Source organism: Pollicipes pollicipes, unplaced genomic scaffold, assembly GCF_011947565.3.
Source record: "Pollicipes pollicipes isolate AB1234 unplaced genomic scaffold, Ppol_2.1 Scaffold_6138;HRSCAF=7277_pilon_pilon_pilon, whole genome shotgun sequence".
Lineage (NCBI taxonomy): Eukaryota > Metazoa > Arthropoda > Thecostraca > Pollicipedomorpha > Pollicipedidae > Pollicipes > Pollicipes pollicipes.
The window spans coordinates 10,275,551-10,291,346 of record NW_023596818.1 but is presented as its reverse complement, the minus strand read 5'-3'; the positions used below and the strand labels follow the sequence as shown (position 1 = coordinate 10,291,346).

At 62.8% G+C, this 15,796-nt stretch overlaps 2 protein-coding genes across 2 annotated transcripts in view; one reads left to right on the top strand and one right to left on the bottom strand.

Moving 5' to 3' along the window:
- The window catches only part of LOC119105843 (2,3-bisphosphoglycerate-dependent phosphoglycerate mutase), a 29,130-nt gene extending 27,631 nt beyond the window's left edge, over positions 1–1,499 (top strand). Inside the window, exon 5 of the mRNA XM_037229396.1 lies at positions 375–1,499. Within this exon, the coding sequence (XP_037085291.1) occupies positions 375–731 (357 nt within the window). The 3' untranslated portion in view covers positions 732–1,499. The remainder of the gene's footprint in view (positions 1–374) is intronic.
- A 482-nt stretch (positions 1,500–1,981) lies between these two features.
- Positions 1,982–15,796, bottom strand: part of milt (trafficking kinesin-binding protein milt) — a 58,273-nt gene continuing 44,458 nt past the window's right edge. Inside the window, exons 5-17 of the mRNA XM_037229790.1 lie at positions 15,107–15,246; positions 12,533–12,674; positions 10,811–10,981; positions 9,812–9,912; positions 9,317–9,505; positions 8,539–8,693; positions 8,157–8,235; positions 7,942–8,072; positions 7,253–7,454; positions 5,977–6,257; positions 5,329–5,588; positions 4,575–4,838; positions 1,982–2,028 (exon numbers count right to left, since the gene is read on the bottom strand). Coding sequence (XP_037085685.1) covers positions 1,982–2,028; positions 4,575–4,838; positions 5,329–5,588; positions 5,977–6,257; positions 7,253–7,454; positions 7,942–8,072; positions 8,157–8,235; positions 8,539–8,693; positions 9,317–9,505; positions 9,812–9,912; positions 10,811–10,981; positions 12,533–12,674; positions 15,107–15,246 — 2,162 coding nt within the window. The remainder of the gene's footprint in view (positions 2,029–4,574; positions 4,839–5,328; positions 5,589–5,976; positions 6,258–7,252; positions 7,455–7,941; positions 8,073–8,156; positions 8,236–8,538; positions 8,694–9,316; positions 9,506–9,811; positions 9,913–10,810; positions 10,982–12,532; positions 12,675–15,106; positions 15,247–15,796) is intronic.

Here is a 15,796-nt window from a genome sequence, read left to right as displayed (position 1 = left end):
CAACTCAAATTGTTCCCTCGAAGGTTTGCCAGCGATTCCGACGGGAAAATTCGTGTTGTAGCGCGTATGCGACTAAACGACAATCATCATCCAGTCCTTCTCAGGACCCAGTAGTACCTTTACGACGGCTGGAGACTTAACCGGCCGGAATGGTGCGTGCATACTGATACACCAGACGGGTGCGATGGTGTCAACAACCATTGTTTCATCGGGGATAAACAGCCAGGCCCCGCGTATTGAAACGGCCCGGCGAAGGTGCTGGTTCTCAGCGTAAGGTCGGCTGCATCGCTGGAATGTTCTCAGTCAGTGAGCTAAAGTAAACTCAGCGGTGCTCGCTCGGCCGTACTGTGTAATCACCGCGTGCTCTTTCACAGTCCGTGGTGAACGACGTTCTGCCCGAACCGTCCGTCACTCCAGCGCCACCTACAAACGGCCACAGTTCCAGTTCGGACGGCCAGGTGGCGCGGCGAACGACAATAGCCGCCGTCACCCACGGCGCTGTCCTGTTCGGCTACGCACTTTTCTTCATGCTCGAGCTGGGCATCCTGACCCTGGAAGACCCGACCAGTACGCCCATCTGTAACACGGGCGTGTGCAGGCTGGATTTCTGGCGCGACGATGCTGGCAAGATCACGGGCAAGACGGTGTACCTGAACCGGCTGGACCACATCAACGGTGCCAACTTCAGCGTCAAGAGGGTGGCCGCCGGCAAGATGTACCAGGAGGACTGAGGAGATTGAGACGGTCGGGAGCCGTCGGGGAGGTCGATGCGAGACTCCCCGCCCCTCCACACAGTGTCCGCCCTGCTGGGCAGGGCTTCGCTGCGGAGGCGAGCTGCGTCACGCGCGTGCTCGCAGACGGCTGCTCCGTCGCCCGGCTGCTGTGATGCGCTTCTGGCCGGCCACCGATCAGTGAGGTTTTAAAAAGACAGGCGGCGTCCGCTTCACGCGCCGGAGAAAAGCTTTCCTGAGCGTTGCGCTGCCGCTGGGCGCTGGCAATGCGCCAGGAGAGGTCACGTGCTCCTACGCCATCCAATCATAGAGGCCAGTATTTTCTACGTCGGAAATGTTGCGTAGCGCAGTCTGTTCGCATCGGGCTAACTGGGGCACGAGTTGCTGCAACACACTGCACCTGCAAAGCTTTTTGGAAGCGCAAAAGTAAAGTTTACTCCGTGAGGAATGGATTTTACACATAGTCACTACCGATCTAAATTCAGAGCCTGGCACAGAGTTTATCTACTCTTCAGCTGCGAACTGTTCGAAGACGCACGGCTTACCTGCGGCTGTGGATAGGCACGTTTGCCTGGCTGGCCCAAGGCCTCGATTGTGGTATGGAAGTGCCATTCAACAGGTGAACATTCCCCTTACCGCGGACATGCTGCGGGTAGTATCCAACCTAGGCCATCATTTTGTCTCTGTATGATCCGCTGCCTTTGAACTATGTGACTTTTAACATGGAGCGATTCGACCAACATGATGTAATAAATGCACATTTCGGTGGGGACAACGGAGTGTTGACTGCCTGTCACGGAGACATTACGACCTTTCTACGATTTGTTGGGTCATCTGCTAATCATGGAAATCGAAGTCTACCAGCCTGTGGGATGTGGCGTAAGTCACTTGCAGATTCTTATCAAGAGGCGGGAGCCAAAATTCGAACAGGCAATCATTTGAAATGGTAGCTTTACTTTTGAAATGGTAGCTTTAATTTTGAAATAATGAGCCTCTGATCCCGTATGCTGTCGACAGGAAGCCATGACTAAGCTGGGAACCCAACTCACAGATTGATGAGTCCAGCGTTGGTTTCGGTGCACTTTTGCTACCAGGATTCCGTACAACTCTCATCCACTTGCAACTTTAAAGAGATTCTGTCGCAACCACTGCATACGGCCCCCTTTCATGTCAGACACCTCTAATCGTAGCGAAAAGGATCTCTTTAATATCCAGCTGCCTGCGATCTTTGCTCCTCATCATCTCAACTCTTAGCCGAGGTGCTGGGCGGCGTCCTCCTGCGCTTGGACGCCAACTCCTGCACAGGGGGCGCTAGCGAGCCAGCGCGGCCGGCCGGTGGTGGCGTGGACCGCGACTGCTCCTGAGCCTCCCACCACCGCGCTGGTGACCGGAAGGCAAGCGGGTGCCGTGCACCCCTGCGCAGAGTGCACGAATGGACGTCATGTTGTCGCCCTCGCACTGCGCCCGTGAGTCGCTTATTCGCCGTTGACATCCGGTGTGGACCGTGCGGTGGCCGTCCCCGCGTGCGTCACGTGTCGTGTCGCTGGGACCGAGCCTGCAGCTCGACAACATCAGCAGATGTGAAGAATCGGTGGCAGTCCATCTCCCGTCGAAGGCGCGAGTTGTCAGCCGGTGGAGAAAGTTCGTCCAGATCTGCCAACTACCCGAAGCACGACACATGGCACGTTACGACGGCAGGCAAGTCGGGATGCAGGCAAAGCACGATACACATGCGTCGGTTAGGGCCATCGCAGGCCATAGACTATCTTCTACACCAGAAGTGCTTCGATTTGCGGCCAGAAAGCGAATGCATGCATTGCTTCATGCTCGTATGTTTTTAATACTCAAATCCGGACCTTTTGAATGAATATATTTCTGGGATCTGAGCTCACGCCAAGCAGTGCTCGTATGAGCCCTACCATATACCCCTACCAGCCTGTCGCGCGGATTTAGGCCAACGGTAGGAGTTAATGGCAAAAGTTTAACATGTCGCAATGTTCAGCACGGCCCGCCCCGCCCCCTGACCGCTGCGGACTGCTACCGCACGACCGCTGACCGCTGCGGACTGCTACCGCACGACCGCCGACCGCTGCGGACTGCTGCCACACGACCGCTGACCGCTGCGGACTGCTACCGCACGACCGCTGACCGCTGCGGACTGCTGCCGCGCGACCGCTGACCGCTGCGGACTGCTGCCACACGACCGCTGACCGCTGCGGACTGCTGCCGCACGACCGCTGACCGCTGCCACCGACGGCAGGCCACGTGTCAAGGACAAACAGCGGGCGCCTGAGGTGACTCGAACCCACGCCGCCACGGGTGGGTAGATCGGGGGACAGGCGCTCTCACGAGCCGAGCCGCCGGGACGGACTTGGCTGCGCCCGACCGCACTGTGTAGCCGCGCTGCAGACAGCTGATTAGCTCACCTCGCCTTTCTGATAGAGCATCTGAATTCTCAGGGCCTTCGAGGCGGCTGTCCAGCGTGGGCCTCCATAGCAGGAGTACGAGATAAAGCAACAGGCGGCACTGCTCCACTTAGCAGTGCCCGTGGAGATCTGAACCGTCTCTGATGGCAAGTCCACGTCGCCGGTGACAAATGGCCCAGCCTATTCATATTGCTATTGTCACTCGCCCAACACATTTGTTTACGACCCGGACCCTGTTTACTGCTGCTCACGGCTGTAGCAGAGGAACCGCGCCGGAATCAGACGGCGGAACATGTGGGGACCGACGCCACCCGCTGCCCCGTCGCTCGCGCCCTGACCCCCGTCTCCTTTCCGCGCAACCGCGCCACTCCCCAGCACCAGACCCGCCCCGAGACCATCGCGGCCATGCACGGGCGCGCAGGGTCACCGCCACCCGACCCCGGTCTGTCCGGGTCACCGGCGCAGCCAACAGGCGCCGGGCAGCTCTGGTATCTTTATTCATACGACTACACAGCCCGGTGGCGCCGATTTTCGCCGACACTCAGCGCGGTGAGCGATCCACCTGTGGCTCCTCTTGCATCCCCGCGGCGTGCGGCGCCGCCACGCGGCGGGCACCGATTCGATGCCACGACGCCGGCCCGAACCGGGATCACACTCGCATTGCACAATGGTACGCGATGTTTGACGTTGCTTCCAGGGCTTGTACACATTGTACGCAGGCTGATAAAACTCGAGCCAAGTTGATTTGATCATTAAAACTGAACGAACTCACCGGCAAGCGATGGACATCAACACATGTAAAAATAACTAGTATAAAATACGCTCAAGGACGATGCCTCAACAAACTAACCCCGGCAGCTGTTCTAAAACATATTGCACGAATCAAAATAATCCAAGAGACGGCGAAACGGGAAACGCAATCAAAAATGCCGAAGTCAAAATTTCCAACAGCATCCGTAAAAGTAGGGGAATTTCTGACCTTCACGTGGACGAAGGCAACGAATACCCTGTCCAGACTCGGCAGGAACGCCATCACATTCCGTTAAAGCGTAAGTACAGCAGCTTCTACACCGCGCGCCCAAACCAGCTCTGGTCGAGGCATCAACCCGCATCCCGATCACAAACCAATCGCGCTCCCCGCCCCGCCCAGCTCGCTCCTTTGGCTACTAAATCACTGGAATACCGTCTCCCGTCTCTACAGTACGCGCCCGCCGCGGCAGGCATCACAAAAACCCGCCCTTCCTGCCGGCTGTGAGCACGCCGACGCTGCCGACGCAGCCCGTCTGGCGGGGCGCGCGGCGGCCGCGCGCGCGCGCCGGCACCGTGCCCAGCTGCGCCAGCCGGCCGCGCAGCGCGCCGCTGCCCGGCCGGCCGGGCACGCCCAGCTGCGCGCGCGAGATGGCGCCGCCGCGCCGACCGCCCACCGCCGGCACGCCGTCCGAGCCCACGATGCCCTGCAGGCCGATGCGCTGCAGCCGCTCCATCAGCGACATCTGCTGGCGAACGCGGCGACTGAGCGCCGCCGGCGAGGTGGCCGCGTCGCCGCCGTCGGCGTCGTCGTCGGCCTGCTGGGGCTCCTGGTTGCGGCTGTAGGAGGGCGCGCGCGGCGCGTCGCCGGACGCGAACGTGCGCCGGATCAGGTCGGCGCCCAGCGTCAGCGTGCGTCCCACGTCCAGCAGACCTGCCGGCGCCGGGAGCGGGGCGTCAAGGGAGCACACTGAACACCAGCCGCCGCCGACCGACACACCGGCGCCGCCACAACGGGCCCTCGCTGGTCGGTATCGGGGACACGCTGGGACACAGCGCCTGGGGGAAGCATGCGTGCCGACGGCAAGGCTGCGGATGAGAGCGCGTGAACACGATCGCGGACACGCGCCATGCCATCCTGACCGATGTGAGCGTACAATCTGCTGACATCCTGTCGCGGTGCTACCACTTACTTACATCACAGGACATTAATTAATGCCACTCACGACATAAAAAACAGTCGCAGCATTGATAAACAGGCAGCAAACACGCACACCGGAGCCACTCCGTGAATAACAGGAACCAGTCTAAGCACCGCACGACAAACTACTTTCACCGACGCCTCTGACGGCAGCTGCACGCGGCGCCGCCCTCCTTCTGGCGCGCCGTCGCCAGACCAGAGCACGCGTGTCACATCGGCTGACCTTTGATGAGCGCCGGCGGCTGCGGGCTGCCTGGACGACTCGTCTCCGGGCTGTTGGCCGGCGTGGACGTGACCGACGCCGGAGGCGAGCCGGCCACCGACGGCGTCAGGCCGCGCTCGTGCAGCGCCCGCGCCAGCCCCAGGTGCGTGCTGAACGTGTACGTGGAGGCGGAGGGGCGGCGCGCGGCGCCCACCGACGCCGGCGCCGGCGGAGCGGCGCCGCACGACAGCGGCAGCGTCGACATCTGGCCGCCCTGCAGACTGCGGAACGGCGGTCGGGTCAGCCGGGCAACTTCAGGGCGCGTGTACTCCTTGTACCATGCAGCGCCCCAGCGCTTCTCACAGCAGCGCTGTTTAAACGGATGGACAGTGGGCAAACAACGGCCATAAGCCGAATGATCATCCACCGAATCATTTTGTGAATACAATTTGTTAGTGAACGGCGCCCGTGCGGTTGAAACAGAGAACAACTACCATGAAATTGGTTGTGCATGGCGTAGCACGGTACGACCTAACAACCACAACCACTGCCAACACAACCGGTCGAAGCCGCGCGCAGACGCTTCGTCGACATCCCGTCCACACACATCTGCCATCGTCACACCAGCACACCCGACGGCGGCGGACGGCGCCTCTCCATCCCTCCCACCTGCTGGTCAGCTGGGTCGTATCATCTGGGTGGAGGACGGTGCAGTTGGTGAGCGTGAACACGCCGCCGGTGAAGGGCGGCGCCTTGAACGACATGGGCGGCTCCGGCTCGGGCTCCCGCTCCGGCTCCGGCTCTGGCTCGGAGTCGTCGCTGGGCTCCGCCAGCGGCCGCTCCCACCGGCTGCTCACACCCGAGCGCACGTCCAGGATGCCGCCCAGGTGGGGCGTGGCCAGCCGGGACCAGTGGTGTAGCGTCTGAGAGCCCTCCAGCGGCTTCACGATCTGACCGAGGGCGGACGGCGGAGGTCACACACGCGCCCACCCACCAGCGGTGCGTCTGAGAGCCCTCCAGCGGCTTCACGATCTGGCCGAGGGCGGACGGCGAAGATCACACACGCGCCCACCCACCAGTGGTGCCCCGCCTGAGGTCATCACAACACCAGGAGCTAAAAAATCCCAACATGGTAGCAACGGCGGTACACATGTGACCGCCGTCAGCCCAGGCCGCAGCGCCGCGCCATTTAAAACGAGGCGACAGCGTTTTAGCGGCGTGGTGGCAAACGCCCCACGCGGTACCAGCGCCATTAGGCAAGACGCGTCTGTGATCCACCGCTCGCGGTCTTCCCGGGCGTGACACCCGATGTCCCCAGAAGTCGTGAGCCTAGCGCGCCGCCTCCGAGTCACCGCCGACCCGGGCCAGTTCCGAGTTCAGCCAGTGCGCTGGCCTCGAGTTTCTCCCAGAGTTCGCACCAGTGCAATGACGAGGAGTTTCTTCATTGTTGACCAGCGTGGTGACCCGGGGTTTCTACAGAGGTCACGCCACTGCGCCAGGCCCGGAGTGCCTTCCGAGTTCGTGGCCAAGCATCCCACCGCTGCCTCCAGAGTTCACACCACTGCCCTGACCCAGACGCTCTCCCCTGCACCACACAGCAACCCGAGCTTCTCAGCCGCCCCGTCACCCCTGGCGCCTCTCTCTAGTCCCCGCCGGCGCTCTCCGAGACCCCGCCGACCGGAACCCGGCACGCGACCCTCCGTCCCACCTGTCGCCTCTCTCCAGCCCCTGTCGGCGCTTACCAAGGCCCCGCCGACCGGAGCCCGGCACGCGACCCTCCGTCCCACCTGTCGCCTCTCTCCAGCCCCCACCGGCGCTCTCCGAGGCCCCGCCGACCAGAGCCCTGCACGCGACCCTCTGTCTCACCTGTCGCTTCTCTCCAGTCCCTGTCGGCGGTTACCCGAGCCCCCGCCGACCGGAGCCCGGCACGCGACCCCCGTCTCACCTGCAGCTTCTCGGGCATCTTCCAGGAGCCGGTGGAGCCCATGCTGCCCAGCGAGCCGCGGCTGGAGCACAGCGACATGATGCTCTCGGGCGTCCGCATGCCGTCGCTGCCCAGCTTGCTCAGGTGCCCCGGAGACAGGCGGTGCAGGGCGGCGCGCAGGTCTGGCGAGCCGGGCACGCCGGGGATGCCGCGAGATACCCCCCTGGTGGTGACAGAGACACGCTCACAGGGTATGCCGTGATGTATGACAACTGGGTGACGAAAGACGCAGTCACAGTGAGCACTGGGAGATATCCTCGAAGGGAGACACACAGTCACGACGGCATGCGGCGATATCACCAGAACTTCAGAACTATCACCAGAACTTTATCCATGCCCCATGCCCCAAGTCACAGCTAAACCGGAGCCCCTCTCCCCACCCAAGGCTACACCAGAGCCCGTCTCAATACCCAAGGCTATACCAGAGCTCTCCCCACCCAAAGCTACACCACAGTTCCTCTCCTTACCCAATGCTGCACCAGAGCTCTTCTCCCCACCCAAGGCTACACCACAGTTCCTCTCCTCACCCAAGGCTACACCAGGGCCCGTCTCCATACCCAAGGCTGTACCAGAGCTCTTCTCCCACCCCAAGCTACACCACAGTTCCTCTCCCCACCCAAGGCTACACCAGGGCCCGTCTCCTCACTCACGGGTACATCAGCTCGCTCCCGTCATCCATCTCCACCGAGCACTCGGAGTCGCTGGCGATGCTGGCGGCGTCGTGCGTCCAGGCGCCCGAGTCCCCTGCGCCTGCGCCGGCGCCGGCCGCCCACACGCGGCTGCTGACGCGCACGCCGGCGCCGGCCGTCGACGAGGCGGTGACCGTGCCGGCGGAGAGCGAGGCCGCGCAGCCGGGCGGCAGCGGCGGCGGCGCGGCGGCGCGCGCGCACCGCACCGTGTCAAACGCCGCGCGGAACGGCCCCGGCGTTACCACGCAGGAGATACTGCGGCGGACGCAGTCAGGTCAGGTCCGGTCAGGTCAGGTTAGGTCGGGTCAGCTTCGGCCGCGTGACTGGGGAGACGGCATTGGGCCAGGCGACCAGGCGGTGCACACCGCAAACGGACAACGCGGTAGTAACTTCCACGGATGAAGGGCGTGGCCAAACAACTGCATACGGCGTCGCGTAGACAAATCCCACGGGCGAGCGCCCGACCACGGCCCACTCTCACGCAACGTACCACCGCGAGCGGCGGACGCGCTTGGGACAGCGGCACCGGCGCCGCGCGGCCGGCGACCGGCGGCGTACCTGCGCCCGTGCGTCGGGAACGGGCTGATGCCCAGCGCCGGGCTGACCCCCGAGTCGTTGGAGCCCATCGAGGAGAGCGAGAGCTCCAGCTCGGAGGCCAGCGAGTCCGGCTGGCCGCCCAGGCCGCCCAGGTAGCTGCTGCGCTGGGAGGCGCTCTGTGGAGACAGAGCACGCGCCCGGTCACGCGCGCCGAGGCGGTGAAGAGCTCGGCGGGGCACCGACACGCCGCGGCGCGCGGCCAGGGCGAGACGAGGCGGCGTGCGGCTGTGCAAGGAGCGCGCCAGGGCCCGCGGGTGCCGAGGCTGAGCTCACCACTGATCCAGCCACCATCGTGGCAAACACGCTGAGAACGGAACTGTAGCCCCGTGACAACGGATCTGAACGCTTATTCCACACGTTATCCACGAGTAGCCGATGCTATGAAGGGGGGGGGGAGGGGGGTCACTTCGTTAGCGTCTTCGCTTCCCACAAGGGGGGGGGGGGGGAGCGAATTTGAGCTCCAGCTGTGCTAATAATCCCGAGCGCTAACACGCCCATCTTTCATATTCACTGGCGCTCAATCAAAGACTATGTGACGACGTGTGACGTGTCCATAATGAGAAAAACAGCCGCTGCAATGCCTCATAATTGTCAGCAAGTCGCAGAACTAATCCGCGATCACAGACCCACCAACGTCAGCGTCTCCGCACCGAGCTAAGGCCAACGGCGAGCCCGCCCGGGCCGAGCCGGGCGGGCCAGCCGGAGTCGCGAGCGGCCGGGTCCTCCCTGCGCGGCCCACCTTCTTCTCGTTGCGCCGGATGTGCTGCTGGGCGTCGTGGTACATGGCCTGCAGCTCGGCGTACTTGTCCTTGAGGTCGGCCAGCTCCAGCGCCAGCTCCGACTGCGCCTCCTTGCTGGCGGCCATGAAGCTCTGCAGCTCGTCGTTCTCCTGTGTCAGCCGCTTGGCCCGGCTCTGGCTGTCCACCAGCTGGCGACGGGTCAGGTCAGGTCAGGTCAGGTCAGGTCAGGTCAGATCAGATCAGATCAGGTCAGGTCAGACCAGATCAGAGCGGCGAGAGTTCGCCGCCGGCTCTCCCTGCACGGCCGGCGGCAGATAAGTACGCGCATCACACCGACAGACCACTGTCATTTCTTCCCCCGCGGCGTCCACACAAGCTCAGCCTGTGAGACACGCACGCACACACCGCCGCGGCGCCGTCCCACCCGCCGGCAGCGGCACGCCCCGGCCGCCCGCGACCCGGACCGGCACCGCGCCGGCTCGCTCCCGGCTGACCTGGGCCAGCAGGCCGGTGACCTCCTCCTGGTTCCGCATGTGCTCGTCCACCCGCGTGGCCAGCTCGTCCGACAGCGAGCGGATCGTCTGGTTGGCGTCGGCTGCAACACAGTACGGTCCGATGATGGCGACGCCCATGACGACTGTGACGACGTATGTTCAGATGCGTATTCACGCCGACAAACACGAGTATCCGGCTCCGCGTCAGTTTTGCGCCTACGGCACTTCACACGAGTAAAATGAGTGCGAACTGCCGAAGACCGGCAGCATAGCCCCCAGCCGGTGACACACTCCACCAGCGTTCACCAGGCTTTGGCCTTGGCCTTGGCGGCCGGTCAGCTGACGGCTGCCAGCTGGTAATATGGCGGAGGCCAGCGCTGGCATCCGGTATTGATCGCAACGGTCCATGCTCGCGTGCTTGACAGTCCGCCCCTGCCTGGGTCGCGGCGCCAGCCGGGTCGGCGGCGCCGGCCCGGCTGTATGGGTCATCTGTCGTCCCTCTCTCAACACCGCTCAGTGCGCTCACGGCGCGCTGAGAAACCCGTCCTTCAGCGGCCGGTGCGCTGAGACTGTGTGAGGGAGCGCTGCTCCACGGCGCTGAGGCGGCCCCTCCGGCCGGCACGCACATACACACACGCACGCAATCAGACGGCCGGCGCTCAGTGGCCCTGAACCCTCGAGCTCCGCACCGCCGGGCCGGCCAGGCGACTACGCTCGGCAGGCGGTCAGACCCGACCGGCACGCTCAGACGGAGCGCCACCGCGGCAGGCGACAGGTCCGGCCCGCGTGGGATGCGATCAATGAGCCCGGCCGAGACGCCGGTCATGATCCCCTCCCCCCACCACCTCTGACGGTACCGTCGGTCCCACCCCGGCAGCAGGCAGTGCAGTAACATGTACAACATGGGCCAGAATCGCTGCGGGTGCCCCAGCAGAGGTCTCGGAGTCTCGAGTCTCGGACGCCAGCCGCAGCAGCACGGGCAGCTCGAGCATCACTCACTGAGCTCGAAGACGACGTTGTCGACGAGATCCTTCTCGCGCCCCTCGGCCGTCTCGGTGCTCTCGGTCAGCTGCTGCAGCTCGCCGCGCAGCTCCTGGTTCTCCTTCTCCAGCAGCGTGGTGCGCGACTGCAGCAGCTCCAGCGAGATGTGGCGGATGCCCGACGGTGTGCCTGCGGCGGGAGACGGGCGCGGCGCATGAGCGACGTCGTCTCTCCGGCCCGCCCTCGGAGGGCCCCGCGGAGGAGCGTCGCCCGGCCGCCCGGAGGGTCGCCACCGGGGCTAAGCTCGCTCTCCGCACGAGGTTGTCGCCTGCCCCCCTCCCCCCGCTCCCCCGTCTGCCCCGGCGGGTCTCAAGGGAGTGTCGCCTGACTCTCCATCCACGCGGTGTCAGCCCTCTCCGCCCCCTCCCCTTCCAGCAGGTCTCTCCGAGCGTCTTCCTCCCCTTTCCGCAATGGGTCTCACTACCGGTCTTTCACTTCCTCGGCCACCGCGCAAGGTCAGCGCTCGCGGGGAGAGGGCAGACAATCGCGCGAGCCAGCCCGGGTAGACGGTCGGGGCGGGAAGACCGCGGTGCTGCCTGGGGCCCAATCTGACACTAGAAAGTGAATGACAATGCGGCTGTTGTTGACGATGCAGTGTTGCACCACGTGGATGGCGCGGTGGGAAAGCGAGTCAGAATATTTACGATGCAGTGACGATTCATTGTTGCAGAAAGCGGGCGATGCAATGGTGGCGACGTAGCATGTTCATGTCAGGGAACAGGCAAAGAAAGGCAACAACTATTAGCACACGCTTTTTGTAAGAATGACAAGACAAAGCCGTTTGCACGGATCGAAAGCGCAGTCAGCACGCGCCTGCACGCATCCACCAGGGGACGTCTCATTAGTCATGTTTACTCATTAGTCAGTTGACCGCTACAGGGACAGCCTGCTGATCGTTGTCAGCAAAGAAGTACGCCCTGGGCACAACGTTCGTGGCTTGGGGGGACCGACCGGTTGTCCTACCACACACACCAGTTTTTGGTCCTATTTGCCCGACAAAAACCGGGACAATGTAACGCATCCGGCCACCTCCACCGGAACGGTGGACAGCAGGCCGACAATAACAGCCGCGCCACGGAGCGCGGGCTCCCCGCTTTTCAAGTGTCAGCAATCTCCTCGCCACGCACATCGCTTGAGCCGCAGAGCGAGCGTCCGTCTGCAGGCGTCTGGGGTCTGCAGAGTGCAGGCGCCGTCTGAGACTTCTCCGCCATTCCGGCGGCCCCACACCGGCCGTCCCGCCAGAGGGAGCCCCGCTGTCCGTTTCCTGCTCGGCCTCCCGGCCGTCCGTGGCTCTACCCGACAGGACTCACCCGGCCCTCACGAATAAAAGTAAACCTCCCGTGCCTTTAATCACGGCCGCTGGGGAACACCGCGATCGATGCAATGTATGACGCGATAGCGGCGATGTCGAGCGAATCATGCCGCTTTTGGACGCAAACCCAATCAAGATACGCCAGTCCCATAAACCAAGCGATCAGTCAGCGGAAAAAGCACGTTGGGCCAACTTCATTCAGTACTGAAAACTAGTTAATGACGCTTTGCCATCTTCTTGGTTACAACCGCTCACTGAAGACAATGGGAAAGCCGATTAACAAATCCGAATCCAAGCATCGCAACACCGCTCGCCTAACCAAAAGTACGGCGACGGGGAGGGACCAAGCGCTCAGACCGCACACCAACCTGCTTCGGAGCTCGAATCGTCAAAGTCATTGCTGTAGATGTGCAGCAACTCTGTCTTCAGCTGGAGGTCGTGCTTCAGCTGGGTGATGGAGTCGTTGGCCGCCTGCAGCTCGCCCTCCAACTGCGTCAGTCTCTCCTCCACCTGCCGCATGTGAAGACAGAAGGACACTCGGTCAAGGAAATCAGTCGAGTTCAGTCCGGCCGGCACCTGAGCCTCCCGCTGCTGGCGACGTTACGACCGACCGACGGCGAAGACGACCATCACTGCAAGGTTCGTTCAAGACGCATGCAGCCCGTAATGTCTCCAGTGGACATCCCAACACCGAAGGAAGCAGACTAGGTAACGCATGCCAGTTATCCAGCCTAATAACTTAGACACCTGTATCACGTCCCCCAGTTCTCAGGCTCATGATAATTCAGAGACAGTTCGGAGATGACAGTTGGTTGCCCGTCTCCCTGCGCGGCTCGACCCCGGCCTTCGGCGCCCGGCGGCCGCGCCGCCGCCCTTGATCAGACGGCACCCCGGGGCGGCGGTTATCAGCCACTAGACTGCGTGATCAATCCGAGCGATAACAGCCAACGTCAGCCGGCCCGCGGCCAAAGCGCGGCCGGTCCACTGCCGCCGGGCCATCGCCGCCGGTCCGCCGCCGCAGGCCGCTCGGGCCCGGGCCGGGGGAGGAGCGAGGGCCACGCACGCGAGCCGGGCGGCCGCCAACGGCCGGAGGCACACTGACCTGCGTTCGACCGCGCGCCCCCGCCCCCCCCCCCCCCCCGAAATAGGCGGCGGCGAGCGCCGTCGGCCGGCGGTCAATGGGAACACGCGCGCGCCAACCGTAGCCTCGGAGACGACCTTCGCCGGCGACGGACGACGTCGAGGAGGTCCGACCGAGGGCGACGGTGGCGAGGCGCGACACGCGCGACGGTAGTTCACGGACTTAAGACGGGTCACGTCGGGTCACAGGGACGACAGCTCCACAGAAATGCCCAGTGTCCGGCTCTCGCGAGCTTGATGTCATCCGTAGATAAGCCCCGCCGCGTCACGGCCTGATACAGCGGCTCAAGTGTACAGACCAACGGATCTAGATCATGTCGCCGGTGTCGCCATTCAAACCGGGACATCTGGCGGGACTCGACCCGAGCGAGTCACCATCCAGCGCAGCACCGCGGGAGGACCCGCGTTCCCGGATGTGTCACTGTTTGGATAGATCCCCGCACCCCTGCAACCAGCCCGTCTGTTTGCGCGGGCAGCGTCGGGCTCGGCCGAGGTGACGGCCAGCGCGCTCCCCACCGGTCCGGCGCGGTCCGCCCGTCACCCCAGCACACAGCAGCGCGAGGCTCGCGCCAACAGACCGCTGCCGCCGACACACCTCCACCGTCGGCACGGGACGGGCGAGATGGCGAGCGACCCGCCGGCCGCGTCAGGGCGCGGGTCCGAGGGGGCCGCTGACCGGAAGATCGGCAACACCCATCAGACGGACTGCGGCTCTCAGGACCCGGGTCTGGCGAACGGCGCCGCTCAGGCTGCTAAGCGGTCTGGGACGGCAGCTGGGCTAAATCGATTTCACGTGCCATTCAGTAGGCGCAACAGACCATGGGTTCGACCTAACGTCCTCCAATAATTACCCCCATCGTACGAATATAAGTTTACGATTCGCGGGATGCTCGAGTGTTACATCTGACGTTAAACATGACAAAAATAAATACAACCGCATAACACAGTGCTGAATTACTCATATCGACGTAAAACGATGATAGGGAACGATCACTAGCCATGTGCTTGTTATTAATGTACACGTTTCAATGACATAAATATAACTGTCGTCATCTTATCAGACCAAATATTTCAGATGGCAATTATAAAAGAAAAAGCTCGTCTAGGCCGGCCACCCAGCTTCATACGCGGCACTTTGAAATATGGTCAAACGCTAACAAAAACGAGCAACAACCAGCAAGAAACTGGGATGTGCACTGACACCGCCGGCCGCAGGCAGGAGAGGAATGGAGTCACGACCCCGAGCGAAGCCGGCCGCTTTTTCCGGTCGATAGAAACCTCGCGGGTCGGGTTCGGCGCACTGCGGCTGCTGGCCTGACAGCTGCCGAGGGCATGTTTAACTGACGTTTTGATAGAGGGCACCGGTCAGACTGTTTTGATAAAGGGCGCCGTCACCACGAACTGCTTAGTAGGAACGCAAGGGCAGTGTGATAACCAGGAAACAGCTATCTTACAATACCAATCAGGAAGTCAGAATAACCACGAGCTTCAAGCTCGTCATGATCAAGCAAGAGTCAAGCAAGAACATTGGAAAGCGCAGCGGGGTAATCTTCGAAACGATTCCAAACTCGCATCACAAAACCAGACCGCAAACCGCCTGCGCCGTGCCATGCCTGACCACAAACCATGGGTCAACCTCGACGCCAAAGTCTTCTTTCACAAAAGCCGGACCACACGGCACCGGCGCCACGCAGCGCGGGCGTCCGCAGCTGAGAGGTCATGATTAACATGACGCCTCTGGGCAGCGGCCGGGCCGCTGGCACGGCGCGCTGAGCCCGGTCCGGCGCGGCCGGCCACCTCACCTGCTTGTTCCGCTCCAGGAGTTGCTGGCCGATCTTGGCGGCCAGCTCCAGGTCCTTCTCCTTCTCCTCCAGCAGGCGAGTGACGGCGTCAATGTCATTGTAGGCCTTCGTCATTTGACTCACTCGGTGGCCGCATAGAACTGAGGAAGAACCGCGGGAGGCGTCAGCGGCGCGGCGACGACTGCCGACGCCGATGAAAGGCTTCCGTCGCTCGGCGCGATTGGCGAATGAACAGAGCTGACAAGAATACTACGGAGCCAGCGGCACGCACACCAAAGTCAGGCACGAATCTTTGTGGCTGACGCGATGAGCAGCCGGAAATCATCGCGCGGAGGGGCAAACACCAAATAATGGACTCCTCATCGGGTTGCGATGGCACGTGGGAATAGGGGGCGGGGGGGGGGGGGGGGTGAAGCGCGACCAAGGCCTCCGCCACACAGACCCCTCAGGTATCTGACAGATCAGTCGATATATCACCACGCACGGAAATGGTTTCACTCCAAAAAAAAAGGCGCGACGGACGGATACGGGCCAGAAAATCTGTGCTGTCCAATCGTATTTGGGCCGGGCCTAGCTATCCAGCGCCCAGCACCCAGCTGGAATGTCACCAGACGAGATGGAAAGATCATGCGTAAGCCCGCCGACGCATTCCAGCCACACATAAATGACCAGGAACGCGGAGCGGTCTCA